The sequence below is a fragment of the Anticarsia gemmatalis genome, chromosome 13, assembly GCF_050436995.1.
Source record: "Anticarsia gemmatalis isolate Benzon Research Colony breed Stoneville strain chromosome 13, ilAntGemm2 primary, whole genome shotgun sequence".
NCBI classification, from domain to species: Eukaryota; Metazoa; Arthropoda; class Insecta; order Lepidoptera; family Erebidae; genus Anticarsia; species Anticarsia gemmatalis.
In genome coordinates, this window is record NC_134757.1 from 12816691 (window position 1) to 12834254 (window position 17564).

The following is a 17564-nucleotide window of genomic DNA, read 5'->3' on the forward strand; positions in this document are numbered from 1 at the left end:
TATACGACACTGTTCAAATCACAGTTTATTATAAATAAAAATATAATCTCTACAAATGTTTATTTTGAATATTCTATACTGCTCTTTAATGCTTCTAGTTCTTTCAGCTCTTTCTTGTCTAGTGGTCTCATTTCTTCTGTAAACAAAACAAAAAAACAATTGTTAATATGTTACTTGGGGTTGTTATTTAGTTTGTGTTTAACGGGCATTTTATTTCATCACAAGAAGCATAGCTTACTTATTTTCGAAATATAGAAGAGTAGGTACAGTTTGCTTTCCAACAGTTAGTTTTAGACTTTAATATGGATCGAACCAAATAAATCTGCATTTGATAGGCGCTTTAGAGCTTTGTCATCAATCCAAAAGACGTATTATTTATTTATAAGACAAATTTATTGTAACTGTTTCGTACCGAAGGGACACTTATCTATAGAGAGAATAAACTAGTTGGTGATATTACCTGGATCAGCTTTCCTCCTGTCCTTGTAGTGTGGGTTGTCCCAAGCTTGTCGCTCGGAGCTGCCGAATATGATGTAGATGAGGTTGGAGCCCATGGCTATCCCGGCCACGAGCAGGAACACTATCCGCCAACGACTCACGTCTGACTGTAGAATTACAAATAATTAGAAAATATTAGGGTGGTAAGGATCAGAGGATGAGATAAATAGAATAAAAGTACGTAAAGAATCAAAGTTGTTTTGTCTGTATTATAGTTATGTGACTTTGAGCATAAAATCTCGGGAAAGACTAGAAACAATTGCACCAAATTGGATAATTCTCTTTTTAACGAGTTTGTGATGATCAATAAAAAATATAATAATTGTCAGGATCAGGTTTTTAAGGGATCGACGAGATCCAAATTTCAAAGGGTATTGGATAACATCCTATAACTAACCGGGGTCAACCCGTTAGTTTTGAGTAAAATGTAGTTATACCGTACTTATAGATTGGTGGTTCATAGCAAACTAGTATTTCCCAAATAATTTCGAGTACTGCTAAAGTAATAAGTAGAAACTTACGGAATCGTTCCTCAATATAAAACTAGTGACGACAGGTGTGACGACGCTGCCGAGCGTCGCGCAGAAGTTTGTGAGAGAGAGCATCACGCCGGCGAACTGCGGCGACAAGTCTAAGTGATTCACCTGTAACAAAGTGTGTTTTATTAGATACTACTTCTAGTTTAAGATGTATTGTATCTATGTCTGAGTTTTAAGAATTTAGTTCATGGTCATGATTCTAATCATTGTATCCATTTAAAATATATTTTGCTAGTGGAAGACAACAGATAAAGCTAAGAGTAATTTGTTATTTTAGAAGGTTTTTTTTAACCTTATTAACATTATTGAATATGTTAAGGATGACTTTTCTTGAGCATACAAAAGACACACTTCAAATGTTTGTGTTTCAAATTAATATTTTCAACATTTAAAACAATCAATGTAATTATCTGGTCTTATGGTTTGAGCTTAACTCAGTCAACTGAATTAAGCTCAAACCATTATCGGAAAATAGTAAAGGAAAGTAATAAAATTTATGTAATAGCATGATAGTACGGAGAAGTAAGTAGACGTAATTGTGCCTTCTAACATTGTGTAAATTCCTTGAACAAAAAGCCTCTTACCATAAATCCAGCTGAGATACAGCCGTAAGCAGTAAGTATGGTGACCAGCATCACGACAGCAATGAATCGGTCTTCAGGGCCGAGGAACGCTAGCACTATTGTACCGAGACCACCACCGAACATGGCTGGAAAGATATGAGCATTTTGCTTATCTATACTAATATTATAAAGCTGAAGAGTTTGTTTGTTTGTTTGAACGCGCTAATCTCAGGAACTACTAGTCCGATTTCAAAAATTCTTTCACTGTTAGATAGCCTATTTATCGAGGAAGGCTATGGGCTATATATCATCACGCTACAACCAATAAGAGCAGAGTAGCAATAAAAAATGTTACAAAAACGGGAAAAATTTTGACCCATTCTCTCTTATGTGCCGCAAGCGAAGTTGCGCGGGTCAGCTAGTGTATTTATCTATGTTTGTCGTATGGTTAGTGGTCAACCTAGTGTCAAAGTTGTTCAAGCTGCCCTAGAGGCCTTTGACATGGCTTAACGACTGTTATCTTAGTAGACAACTGCCGGAACCGACTTTTAACATGCCCTCCGAAGCAAGGAGACGCCCAGCTTAAACACCACTATGCAGTCACCCATCAATGGAATGACCGCACCAAGGGTTGCTTAACCCACAGATCGTTTATATTATAGCTATTTAATAAACATCTGGTCATATACTATGGCTATATGGTTATATATTTGAAGAGATTAGAGAGACATTTTTTCGTTATTTAACTAGCTTTCAAGGGTTTTAAATGGACTAACTGAGCTCTGCTGTCTCGCTTGTAATTTACTTTAGGCAAAAATAAATTTCCAATCGTCCACTAGTTCCAAGCCTACAAAAGTTTAGTATTGAGAGCATAAAAGACAGACAGACTTTCACATTTTTATATTGATCTAACATACCTATGGAATTAAATGTCTTTCTAGAAGCGGCAACGGATAGTAGTCCCTTGTTGTATAACCATTCACAAAGCGACGCCGATCCTATGTTGCCGGCAAACATTCCCACGTATGGCAACGCTGATAGTGTAGCACTCTGGAAAATAAAATGAAATTAGGTATAGTTTAATTACGTTGGAAAAGATACATAATAATATGTTAGCTCTTGTACCAATATTCTATTTGTGGGCTCAAGAAATTTGTATTTTTTGGAAAATGAATGATTCTAAGCTAAGCAGACGTCGTACTGTGTTAACCGAACAGCTAATAACTACTTCTAAAAACACACGTATGACGAAACATACGTCAATTAATTTACTTCACTACTTACATAATATAATGTATAATAGAATACGGGAATTAACGCGAACACGCATTTTTACATAATATACTCAAGCTCATCAGACAAACACTAATCTCTTTTAGTATTCGAACCTATTACACGACCTACACGCGACGCGGAAATCGTCAAATCTTCACACATCATCAAATAGTCTTAAGCATTACTTACATTTTTAAGCGATATATGCATAGCCCTTTCCAAATAAGTGGGTAGATCCACAAAGAACAGCATGTATAAAACAGAACCTCCAACATGAGCCGCCATGATCGCCCACAATGGACCTGTTTTCAGCATTTCTTTCCATGGAGTCGAGTTGTTTCCCTGAAGAATAAAAATTTAATTTACCAAAGATTTTAAGAGGAAACATTTTATAAATGACTTTTAGCTCTTTTTGGTTTATCTTGACAAACCTTATCTAACTATGAATTTATTAGATTGAAAATGTAGAAATAGTCAAAACATATTTTAAAAAATTTACCGCTTACTTCGCTTTATTCCATCCGGGAATTTAACTCAATCAACGTAACTGTATTCTAATTATACTATTGTATTTATAAAGTTTTCTAAAGTTCAATCAGTGGCAATCACCTCAAACTACAGTTCCTATAAAAATATAGCACGCCATTGTTATTCGTACAATCACCTTACGAAAGTAGATTTCCCAACTAATTAGATATCGCCAGTGGATATCAGAGACCTCAATATGGAAGTAATCAATGTGATGAAAAGGCTTCCAAAACAATCCTTCGGGAAATAATTGAATCCAATCTAAGCGGATAGATGTTCTTGTGTAAAGAAGTCGTGATCGGAAACGAATAAACATTGCCACTGATATTTTATTGAAGACGTAGTATCATTGTGTACATTTTGTCTTTATAAGACCAAATCAAAATTAATTAGAGTTTTCCAATTCTTCTTATTTTATTTTCCGTAGACGCGTTTTCTTAATATTTTCTTATTACTCGCATCGCTTTTATAAGAGTTGCAATTCATTTTCAATACATTTTCATACACATATTTATTTTATAGAAATTTGGTCAGCGCTCTAAGCGTGATGAAAAGTACACGTACAAAGCAGTAGGATAGTGTCGAAAATTGCGACAAATTTATCACTATTTTTGACTCTCTGATTTTAACAGTCATGAAAACCTAAGTTTTCTCGTCATTTAAGGTCTTAAAAAAATCATCTATCAGTTCCTACCTGTGGTTGAGCACTATTAAGTCCCATCTCAATATAAGTCATTTCTTCTTCAGTCATCATGGAGTGCTGTCCAGGAGAGCTGGCAGAGAACCAGTACCACATCGCCGCAGTCAGGAACATGATAGCTGATATGACGTAGAAGATCATCTTCCACCCTAGATAGGTTTCTGCTAAGTAGCCGGATAGAGGCATGGCTATAATTGTACCGATTTGTGGGCCTGGAAATTAAAACATATTTTATTAAAATAGCAGTAATAAGCAGCAGCATTGAAACGGAATGTGCATTCGCTCCCAATGAAAGTGGCCAGAGCTACAAGCCTCAGGAAACACACTTATAACTTTTCAAAGTTATGTGTTTACGAAAGACTGCCTTGGTAAAAATGGGGGAAAATATTTAGTCGAAACTTTTACTAACATCGGGTTCTATAAAACAGTTTTCAAAGAAGTTGGTGAACTTCCAGCCCGAGCTGGCTAAGAACCAAAAGGATTGATCCATTGACCCTTCCCCTCAATACGAGTGAAAACCCTTGCCCAGCAGAGGGACGGTAATGCCTAAAATACATGAACTATAATGATGTTTTCTTACCTGAATAAACGACACCACTATAAGTGGTTCTTTCGTTGGCAGGCAACCATCGCCCGAGGAGTGTGTGACTGGCGGGGAACAGGCAAGCCTGAGAGAGACCCATTGCGACACGAACTGCGCATACTACGGGCCATCCTCCCTGCGAAAATAATAATCGAGTAAAGAATTAATATTAACCAAATCAATTCAAGCATTTCAGCTTTAAAGCCCTTATGCGATGATAAAGAAACAAAGGCATATCAAACGATTGGGTTAAATGCAAAATAAAATGTCTTCGTGGTTCAGCTGACTCATGCAGTCCATTTACTTTTAGGTAAAGAAGTAACAAAACAGTAGTATGTGTTTCGACAGCATGATCTTCAACTATCTCCATACAAAATTCTATGAAAATCAGTTCCTTGGATTAGAACGACGCGAAACAGACAAGACTGAACAACAAGAATAGAAAAGTGCTACTACTAGATAATAAGAATATTAGATTTTGAGACATTAAAGTAAATAATACTCACCACACTGGCCAAAGTCGGAAACAAGGCAGTTAGACACCCATTAACAAGTAACGCGACCAATAATATGGGTTTTCCTCCAAACCTCTTTGCTAATAACCCGGCAGGGATCTGCATCGACATGTAACCCCAGAAGAATGAGGATAAGATCAGACCTTGAGTCTTTTTGTCCCATTCGTAAACCTGCAAGAAAAAAAAAGTTGGTTACTGCAATATTAATGCGCAAGCAGTTATAAGTGTTGTTGGTTCAAACATTCGGTTTCCGTTCAAATCGAAGTTTAAAACTATAAAGTCATTTCCTGTACATATTCACTAACACTCACTACTTCGATTCTATGACGATGCAATTCACCAATTTAATGTCTACTTTAGCTACATTGCACCGTTTTTAAAAGACCCCACAACGCAAAAGAAAATCTTTCAAACGCCTAAGTATAAATTAAAAACTAATTGTCAATTTAATAAAACAAAAATATTGAGTCTTCTCTTGAAATACTATTCATTTGTTGCGTTATTCAGTCTTCAAGTTTGAAACCTAAAATCAATGTCAAGCCTTTGCTTTAAAAATCTTTCAAAAACAAACACTCACTCATATCAACGCACAAATAAAAATTTACTAGAAAGCACACGTCTAAAACACGAGACATTTCAACTCCTTTATCAGTATTCCAATGTTTGGAGATGTCACCACACAATGCACCGTTTAAATCAAATGTGAATACACAAATAAAAGTCACACGCACCTCAAGTTCATGGAAATTTTGCGACTAAATGTTTGAAGATAAGAATTAAGGTAAATATACATTTGAGAATGGTGCAATGTTACGGTAGTGTGTTCGTATGATTAAGCGTTGAAATAATATTTTAGTTGTTATTGGAGACGTAGTTTTTGTTTTGATTTGTGATAATTAGTTCATATTTAAAGTCCCACGTAACACACAATACAATATCCACTGTTTTAGATAATATTTTTATAATGTTCCACATCAAATACAATTTTAAGCCACGTTAAGCTGGCGCAATCTGAATAAAATGAATTTATCATGATATATTTTGTTAAAAAAAAGCAAGCTGATTCTACTTGATTAAGATCCAATATAATATAATCTATTAAGAAAAATCAACGATCTTATACAAGTAAAATTTTATGCATAAATAAAATACACCTTGTCGAACGCACTGCCGAGCATTCCCTAGAACAATTACAATTACAATCTCTAATGTGTATGTTATATTTAACATGGGCTTCTTTACAATTATTTATTTAATATCATACGACAAAATAACATCTTGTTTTTATCACATTACGTTAGTTATAAAACAAATAGACGGAGTATTTTTAGGTACATTACGTATTTTTATATGTGTAGGTCATAGGGACAAATATCGTGTGATTCAAAATAAAAATAGTTCATTAGTTTTTCAGTACTTCGATTCTCTACCACTATCGACTACCGACAACCGGCTAGCTATCGAAATTTTGACATTTAGAATGTACTGCCAAAATGTTTCCTACGACACCCGTCAGAGGCGCTGATCAGATTTTCGTACAAAATTTCTCGATGACAGTCCGGTTGTCGGTAGTCAATAGTAGTAGAGAATCGAGGCACAGAGAGCGTCTATTAGCGATTTTATCATTCGTATTGTTTATGTCACTTAACAACAAGTGTACGTCAAATTGACAGCCACTATGCAGTAGCCTGATTCTGTACAATCGGTATTGTCGAGTATCAAAATTTTGACATTTGAAATGTACTGCCAAAATATTTACTACGACACCCGTCAGAGGCGCTGATCAGATTTTCGTACAAAATTTCTCGATGACAGGTCGGTTGTCGGTAGTCGATAGTAGTAGAGAATCGAGCTACTTTACGTTGCAGCTTTGACTTAATGTATTAATTACTAACATAATAAAAAGAAGAAATGATCGGCATAATTATATTGACCCACAAATAGTTATCTACTGACATGTAACACAATGTATAATTATTTTTAGTCTAAGACAGAAGAGTTCGTGGTGTTCACGTTTTCAACATTTCATATCAACGATAAATAATAAAATACACAGAAATATGAATCCATACAAAAACCTCAGTAATTTAGGTAAAATGTTGTGATTCGAGATTTATACAGCTGCTGTAATAGAGACTTCTACTAGCTTGAAAGCTACAATTCGTTAGAAACGTAAGGGAAAACAGTGCCTTACCTCTACATTAGGGTTATTCCTGTTGGCAGAGTCAGTCATGGCCAGGATCGCGACGCCCAGACTGCTGCGCGCCATGAGTAACGCTATCATGCAGAAGAACATGCAGATCATTTGGACATGACGGATCCCGAAGCCATGGTCTGAAAAATAAATACATTTGTTTGAACTACTTCCACAGTTATTACGGCAATTCATTCAGATCATTTGGACATGACAGATCCCGAAGCCATGGTCTGCAAAATAAATATACATTTATTTGAACAAGTTCCACACTGATTACGGCAATTTTTTTTATGTGTGAGATTGTTTTTTTGTTGATATAGCTTTTGAAGGATTGTGGGACCAAGGAGGGCCAATTTGCTTGCGAAATAGTTGACGGTTTATTTGTTTTGGCTAATTTCTTGCGCCCATAGCCAGTTGCGCTCACCGGTCGGTAAATGATCGGTGGGTGAAGCAACCATTGGCGCGGTCAATCCATAGATGGGTGGCCGCATAGTGGGCGTCTCCGTGCTTCGGAGGGCACGTAAAAGTCGGTCCCGGTTGTTGTCAATTAAGATAACAGTCGTTAAGCCACGTCAAAAGCCCTTGGGCGGTTTAAACAGCTTTGACATTAGGTTGACCACTAACTATACGAATAGTAGTAGGAATCGCCTCTGCTTATTTTTAAAGAATTTATAGTTTTTTCTATTCCTAAATCCTGTTTTATGGGCAAATTCAGAGTTGTTTATTTTAGCATTCTCTACCGTAACGAAACGTCGTTGTATAAAGCACACATGAACAACAACAATTTTTTTCAAAGAAAACAGCAATGCAATTCCAGTTTGCAAGCAACACGTAAAACAACTGTATCAAACAAGACAGTATTGTTACAGCTTGTATTGTACAACGTTTCCAATTTAACACTACGCTGCATCACGTTAAGGAAGAGAATAGGAGGATCGAATAAGAACTGATCTATGAATGATTTGAGTTACAATTGGTTGTTGAAGTGAAAGATTTGCTGGATAATGATGATTAACATAGAATTAATTTTGCTTTCTGTTTGAATTAAAGAGTCAACGACGTGTACCTGTGGGTTTAGTGATCATTAGCTCGATGCTCTACTACTATCGACTACCAACAACCGGCTTGTCATTGAGAAATGTTGTATGAAAATCTGATCAGCGCCTCTGTTGGGCGTCGTAGCAAATATTTTGGCAGTACATTCTAAATGTCAAACTTTCGATACTCGACAGTACCGACTGTACAGAATCGCGCTGCAGTATGCGTGTCACATATGTCAGTTGACAACTAGATTACGTCAAATTGATGGTCACTATTCAGTAAATTGCTAATGTAACATCACTCGTCTACATATACATATATCACTATAATAACGGAGAAAACTATTTACAGCATAGCGGCTTTCATATAGTTGCCAACTGAGATTCGTTATAATCCACCATTATTCAAACTATTCTTTTAGTAATCTTTCAAGACAACGATTTTCTACCACTATCGTCAATTAAATACATAAATAAACAATTAGCGATAAGGTTTTACTTTTTCATAAATTTTTCCATTTGTAATTAGATTTTACCTTGAGTGTTATTATAATATAATCTTTAAGAAAATAATCGTAAGAGAACAAAAATATCTGCATACATAGTGGACACACACTGAGTTTGTTCCCGTGCAAAATATCTTTATATATGTAATTCTTCTGTAAGTGTGTCGGTCACTGAACTTCTCTTAAACGACTGGACCGATTTTGATGAATTTTTTTGTGTGTGTTCAAGGGGATCTGAGAATGGTTTAGATTCACAATTTTGTCCGCTAGACAATGTTTTTTTATTAAATTTTTATGGCAAAACAACGTTTGCCGGGTCAGCTAGTATTCATATATATAAAAAATAATATAAACATGCGTTCCCAAAAAAACAAAGTTATTCAGACCTCTTCCATATTGTAATACAAAGATACAATTTCTAGACCTTTGTAAATGAAGGTCTGAAGTAAAATATAAGGTTATTTCTGTAACAATGTAAAGATTTCAATTTCGCGGTTCAGTTACCTTTGCTTCATACGGAAGTATGGGGGCGTAATGTTACCAGCTTTTGTAGTAAGAAGATTATTTTTTAAGGTTATTTTTGGGAATATAATAAGATTATAAATGAACTACATGGAATATTGAGCATAAACTCTCGAAAAGATTTACCTGTTTATATAAAACTTGAATAAATATAATATTAATATCCATTTTGTATAGCATATACAAAAATATCATTGCGTATACAGTTTAAGACCCAATAGCAATTTTAATATATTAGTGTGAGACAATAAACTTGTAAGTAATTTTTATTTATTTTATAATGACTTTATCATATCCTCTCTCTATATCTGGGACCCACTCTCAGAAGTGGGTTTTATAGTATTTTATTTACACACTATGTAAAACGTAATATTATGTTCAAATTCTGGCAGATGACAAAATAATTAATCAATTAGTTCTAAAGTTTCACTACTAACCTTAGATCAAAAATTTCAAGCTGTTAATAATATTATGTCGTAACAAATATTAATTTAAATCAAAGTATCTTTCAAAGTATTCACAAACAACTTGTCTGAAGAAATAAATCGCAGTGTTGAGTAAAAAGTGAAGCTCAAATTAAACCCAGTTTTAGTAACAGCTTGCAAACTTTACACTTTTCCTTTTGTATTTCTGTCTTCTGATTAATTAAGTTTTAGTTTGTTGGGTGGCGAAGCTGTTCCGCTACTTCTCGAGAAAAAACATAATATCGTTCCTCGAAATAGGGTAAGTCTTGTTTATTAATTGTGGAAAATAAAAACCTCATTTTTTATCATTAAAACGCTAATATTATGAAGAATTAAATGTCGTATTGCTTAAGTAGGTACTATACCTAACCTGAATTGTGTTACTATCAAACGCAATCAAAGAAATGTAGTAAACCGATTCGAAAAACTTTCCTACGCGAACACGTGCTAGTTTTGGCATGTCATAAAAATATATACAATACAAGTTGATTCGTAGGAAAAGCTACTTAAAAGATACTTTCAATCACCTACCTGCTAATCAACAAAATAAAATTCAAATCGTTAAATCGAATATAAAATGTTCAAATCAAAACATTGCAGTAGAGCAATTTCCTGCCACTATTGACTGCCACATGTACCTGCATATATTATATAAACAACACATCCGGCTAGCAGTAAACAAATTTTATATGAAAACTTGATCAGCGCTCCTAGCGGGGGCCGTAGGAACTAGTTTTTAAGTACATTTTGAATGCCAGACTCTCCATAGTACCTACTGTAGAAAATCGCGCTACAGAAAACGAAGTTATTTCAACAGACAGTATTGGCTAGCGTTTATTAAACTTATACCACGAACATTGTACCAGACCAATAATCCTACAATTGTGAAGAAAAATACAATAATACAATTAAAATCGACTGGAGAGTAAATCTAATAAGAAAGACAAGTTAATGATATTAGTCTTTAATTACTTGATACTGTGAGATAGTCACGTACTTCAATTTATATGAAACTGGTGTTCTATTATGAGATTATATTGGAAATGTGATTTCAATTCTTTGTTATTAAGCGTGATAGCATTTTGAGATTTTATTGACCTAATTTTCTTTATAAGCTGGACATTTCGATATGTTTTAGATTTTTTGGGCTGTTAATTGGGTGGCTTTCAATGGTTTCTGAAGTCTTTGATTATACGAAATACTGTTTTCTTTTCGGGGTAGATAATAATCTAAATCTCAACCTTACTTTTGACTGACTTTAGCATTCTGAGATAAATTGCATTCATGTATCTTACAAATATCATAAATGCGAAAGTCTTTTATCAATTACACCAAAGTTACTATAGCGGATTTTGAAGACAATAGTTATAACGTGGATTAACATATTTAATATTTTTATACGGAGAAATCTTTACGCGGCAGGTAGAAGCTAGCTAATAAAATAATTCCATCTATCTCTATCGCGTACTACCTCATACCTGTCAGTTAGAACATAAATTATTTTATTTGATTTCATACCTTTCACATTTATCATTTCCATTTCTCGAATATCGTCACTTTACAGTCGTATATGAAAATTAAATCACCCTGATATCAAATCTCACATGGACTATCTTTGTGGTCAAGACATAAGTGTATGTAAGTTTAGGATTCAAATCCCGGGTCTAACAAAAGTGCGATTAGACTTTTCTAATATGTAGCTTAAAATGAATGTTCTCAATAGCAGCTGAACGTTTGATAATAGGCTCGCCCCATATTACATGGGACTAAAATTTCAAACATATGTTATACACCTCTACCTACATTCCAGGTTATAAAAGGCTTCTTATGATAAGTATGAATTACTCGTGTCATGCAACAGGTATCAGTTGTACAAACACCATTACATTTAAACTTCTTACAATTTTACCAATTGAACTTTGAAAGCATCAGCACACAAACCTACTCCTATACAAAACCGACCAGATATATACACATATAGGTTACACGTAGTACAGTCAGAAGCAAAAGTAGCTCGGTGGAGCATTTTCTAAATACTATCGAGTATTGAAAACCGTATAGCTGTTGAGAAATTATGTATGAAATCAGATTAGTAGGTCAGTCGGTACTATCGCGAGTTTAGCATTGAAAATGTTCCTTGGAAGGTAATTCCTGCGTTACCCGTCAGAGGCGCTGATTAGGTTGTCATACAAAATTTGTCGATTATTAGCCGGTTGTCGGTCAAAAGTGATATTAAGTTGCGTAACTTGTCTAAAAATTGAGCCTAGTTTGAAAACAAACTAGGCGCAGAGACAGTTTTTATCGTAACTTTAAATAAAAAACTGCGCGCTACTCGATAGTACCGAGTATAGGAAATTTCGCTACAGCACATTCAAAACCTCACCTCAACTATAATACAAATTTGCATTTTATAATGCTCTACTAACTCTTGTTTTATTTAATTTTTGTTTATATTTTTAGAAAGGTTACACATTTATTGGTTTTCTAACTATGAAGATTTTATTTTTGACTATTTATCCCATCCATATGTTTTTTTTATTATGCAAGGAGCTGCGAACTATGAGCGATATAGATTAAACGTCAAGTATCTGAAAGACTTATAAAAAAATATTCATTTTTTTACTTTACATTTTCTAAAGTTTGCTTTTTATTTCTCTACTCTAGTTAGGTTCACCAAACGGAACTACACAGCTTTACGAAACCAATTTGTTTAAGTATTTCGCAACTATGTAATAACCATGCAATACTTGCATTATGTAAAGTGCCCGTTTTGAGAAATGCCCTCTATCGTTACTACACCAATAGCAATATGCACTATAATATGTTTGAAATGCACTGTAAGATGGGAAACCTAAAATTTTCCATATAAGCTTTTCGCGAAGTGCATCTGCTGCATATTATTATATTAGATATACTATGAATTTTGTACTCAGTCTGTACAACATTTTATGGAAATAGAATCTTGTTAAAAGCAGGGTTCTGAAATTATTGTATTTTACACAGTTATCTACATTCTATAAATTTGCGAGGAATAAACTTCGAGATGTCTTGTCAATTGTATGATTTTATCATTATTATTTATTGTATGGTAATGTGTCACAAAAATGGATTTTATAATTTCATCAAACTCTTCAAAATTGGCTTTTGTAAAACAAAGATCAGATTGTACCTATTATTATTAACTAATTATTTTGCATTATAATCTTTAAATATAGGGATATTACGATAAAATTACTTCACTTGACCAGTTTCTTTCTTTTTAAAAGACAACTCCCGCACTAAGAATTGCTCTTGTGTCGCGGGGACTTTTACAAACATACAAACAACGGACACAAAGCACAACCAGACCCGAAACAATTCTTTGTGGATCGCACAAATAATTGCTCCGTGTAGAAATCGAACCCACGACCTCCCGACGCAGTGGTGTTGGCGTGGTGACCTAAACCACTGCGGCAGGGAGGCAGTCATATATTCAGTATGATGACTTCTAAAGTTTCATGTTGCAATACCATATTTACAATAACAATCGCTGCATAGAATGGTCACCCAAAATTTTAAAAGTCATTTTGCCTCCGTGGCGCATTGGTTTAGGTCACTGTGCCATTGCGTCGGGAGGTCGTGGGTTCGATTCCCACACGGAACAATTATTTATGCGATCCACAAATAGTTATTTCGGGTCTGGTTGTACTTTGTATCCGTTATTTGTTTGTTCCGACACAAGAGCAAGTCTTAATGCGGGAGCTGTAATTTTTTTAAAAAGAAAGATAAAAAAGTCAGTCTTCGCAGATTTTCGTTGTCGCCAGTACCTGTATCACACAAGTACGGTTCTATACTTTCATGGGATTATTTGACGCGGTAACGTTATTTACTTAGGATAGAATGTGTAATCGTTTTTCTCTGTTTATTCGGGTCTTTGCCATCGATTCCTTGCTCCCAGTTACATGAATATGGTAATAGTCGAAATGGAGGGGCAAATTATGATGTAACGGTACCAAATGCTAATAGGCCCGGAATTTTCGAGTTGATGCTAAAAATAAGTGGAAATTAGGGGTTTTGAAAGAAATTATAGTAATATAAAATTGGGCACGTTGACATGAATGTATTAAAATGGTCCTATATTATAAAATGTGGGTTTGTTATTACATAGTTAAGAAATAGTCTTCGCTATCGTACCTCGATTTAAAAATATGACACTATATTTTTTCTTATTAATTGCTTTATATACGACCTTATATCTGGAACTACAGTTAACATTGGACTTGGTAGTTACAGATACATTCAATAAAATTTTCAAACACATGGCTATTATAAACAACAATCTATTTTAATTTTATCTCTACTAAGATATTATGTTAAAATGATCTACTATGTAGATCTCGTACTTCAGATTTTTAGGAAAAACGGGTCTTAAATTAGTTATTTTTATAGGTTCTTTGTCGCCGATCTCCTAAATATATTTTTTACTAAAGTACAACTTTATTTCCCTGAAGGATTAAGTTTATTGTTTACTTCAACAGAAATAAAACTTTATGGAAGTCTGTCTGTGACGGAAATAATAAAAGTTTTCCTTACGGATTAAAAAAAAGTAATAACAATAACGTATTTTTGTCTCTTAAGATAATGAACAATTAGTTATTTTGGATTTTTAAGTAGAAAGTTAAAAACCTCTTGAGTTTCAAAGTATTTTTTCCGATTAAGGGTCTGATTAAGTAAACAGAGGGTTTTATTTTTTAATCTGAACTCCATTATTAAGACATCATACAATTTTTGACACAAAACCATCATAAATCTGTATGTATGATTGGTTTTAGGTTTTTTGTCTACAATAACGACAGTTCGTTGTTGTAGAAATAGAAAGTTTGAGGTATCACACAATTACAAGCTTCTACCAAATTTTTGTGAATTTAAACACTTATTGTAAAAAATTCCACATACCTTCTTTTCCACATTCATACATCACACTCACCATTAAGCAACAAGTAACAAAAAGAAAATAATATTTACATTTGGTCGACGATCCCTCGGAGGGCTTCATAGCAAATTTTGTGTTGTTTCCTTCAGTCATTTTTCGTTGTCAACAGTTCACATCACTCCTCGAAGAGAAGTGCTTCTCCAGACCGCTACACTTTATTAATATACTAATACATTAACTGTACAACAAAGGAAAATATACCTTATTATGTGAACAATACAGTTGGTATTCAAATGTTTGGTGTTGACCGTTTCAGGTAGCGATATCAAAAAGTCCACAATATGAGTTATTGTTTAGGTTCAAATTAACTTAGTGATATGTAATTGTTTTGTTTGATTTAGACTAGTGTTTTGCGTATGGTTTTACTCGTTAGCGTAGGAGAAATGGCTTATTATATTCAATAATATACTTACATGATGATGAGCTAGCGACAACTAAAGATTAATTCTTTCAAAAACAAATCAGAGACACCTTTCATTCAGCAGTGGGACACATACATTACTTATAAATCATACATTATCATAATATATTATATCGACCAGAGTCTCATACATTATCATATTATATCTGATTCTGGTCTCTGCTTATCCCTAATTATGGGAAAAAGGCGTAATTTAAAACGTGTAAGTATTGTGATATTAATATAAATAAACCCTTTAAATACTAATTACATATTGTACAAACGAAAAACATTAAAATATAAATATACTTAATTTAAATAAGGCATTATAACATATCTCCGCATCGCCACAATGGGGTAAATATTTTATATAAATCTTTTTTTAGTTATATTACAATAAGAAAGCAATAAAAACAACAATAATAACATTTATAATAATTCTTAATAAATAAAGACTTGCATTAAACTAAATTGCATCAAATACTATCAACCTGGAATCAGAATAAAAACTAGTGCGATACTTCTTCTTAAAGTTATTCTGTAAAATATTTTAATACTTCTAACACGTTCCAAAGAAAACTAAACACAGAAAATGAAACTATTTTTGAAACTCACTGTTTTAAAAATATTAAAGCTCTTTCCGTAAGTTTGAAAATGTACAAAAGTGTTCAAAATAAACCGTTGCGATACTGCCTCTAAGGCTATATTATTATTGTTATGTGGCAAGACTTTGTTCTAGATTTTATTATATCTAGCCAGACGAAGCCAATTATTAGGTGCCTAGATAAAAGCTTGGTCGTAAGTGAATATTATATTTTGAAAAGAATTAGGTCTTTCATTTAGAAGAAAACTAGAAAATTTTAGATACGATGTAGACATGAATTTGTACGACCAATGTATTGAATGTTTGTTCGATAGTAAAAGGAGAGATTCTTTGAAAGGAGATGAGTTATTTGATTTTATAATATTTAAAGATATAATCAAACATATTTGTTTTAAAAACTATAAATAAGTCAACTGACAGAAGGACGGGCTGAAAAAGTTCAACATAGTGACAATTGTTTCAAGTTTACGAAGCAAATCAAATATTTACTAATGAGTAATTATTTAAATATTATTGATTTATAATAGCGGACAAACCCACATTTTTATACAAAACTCGTACTTCTCCGCAATTCTGTCTAGATTATTGTTATATGGCTACTACTTTCATAAATCGTGTTCCAGTGGAACTTCTAGATAAAAACTATTCTAGGTCCTTTCTTAGGTTTCAAACATTTTTTTTTGTGCAAATTTTCCCCAAGGGGAAGAACAGACAGACAGACAGACAGACAGACAAACGGACAGGCAGACAGACAGACAAGCAGGCAGACAAACAGACGGACAGACAGACAGAGTTACTGTTACATTTATAACACAAGTATGGAAAAGAAATTATATCACTAAGATAAAAATCTATATTTATACCACTATCGCATAATTTCTGTGTACATTCGAGACCCTCCTTCTTATTTTCAGCGCAATCACAACTTTATCTGTACTTGTGTTTGTATGACGTAGTTATAAAGAATAAATAGGAATTAAATGGGCTTTCCCGGTGGCAGGTGAAGAGCCAAGTAATACGGATAAGATATCTTTGTGCGAATTGTGGATCTTAATATTGTAAATGATGCAATTTCTAAAACGGGTGGATACTATCTGGCCCTCGGATTTCATCGTTGTGCTTTTAATCAAGTTTCTAAAGGGTATATAAAACCTTCTGTAAGGCACATATATCCATATATGCGTATATAAAATCACACGAAAAAAACACAAGAAAAGAACTCCACTTGCTACGACGTCTACCAATAACGAAAAAAATACATTTTAGTAAGAAAAGAAAACATTTAATCAAGATTAAAGTAATTAGGGATTTGCAGGAATTAAATCGATGTATACTTGACAAAGGTTTACAATAAGTTAAAATCACAATATGGACGGAAGAAATCATTTTTGAAATTCTTAGGTATTGAAATTTTAATCGCATTGGTGGTAACGATACATTTTTGTTAAAATATAACAACCAGGGATTTTCATAAAAATCGTACCATACGTATTCTTAAATATTTAATTTCTGGAAATTTCTTAAGTTATCGTAGCATATTGTTATCAACCATCAGAATCTATTTACCATACATGTAGCATGGTGTGGTGAGCACGTGCGTGTGTGAACAACAAACGTTATGTTATTATCAAGTATGTTTTCATTAAATTTTCCACATT

The 17564-nt window shown here is 33.6% G+C and overlaps 1 protein-coding gene across 1 annotated transcript; it reads right to left on the minus strand.

The window, feature by feature from the left end:
* Positions 1 to 12: 12 nt before the first annotated feature.
* On the minus strand, positions 13 to 15067 carry LOC142977480 (putative inorganic phosphate cotransporter). The gene is made up of 11 exons (XM_076121378.1): positions 14935 to 15067; positions 7396 to 7535; positions 5193 to 5372; positions 4684 to 4822; positions 4098 to 4315; positions 3065 to 3217; positions 2518 to 2650; positions 1622 to 1746; positions 1020 to 1142; positions 461 to 605; positions 13 to 136 (listed from the first exon to the last, which is right to left on the minus strand). The coding sequence occupies exons 1-11, from the start codon at positions 14993 to 14995 to the stop codon at positions 60 to 62; spliced, it is 1494 nt and encodes a 497-aa protein (XP_075977493.1). The 5' UTR covers positions 14996 to 15067; the 3' UTR covers positions 13 to 59.
* Between the last annotated feature and the right edge of the window lie 2497 nt (positions 15068 to 17564).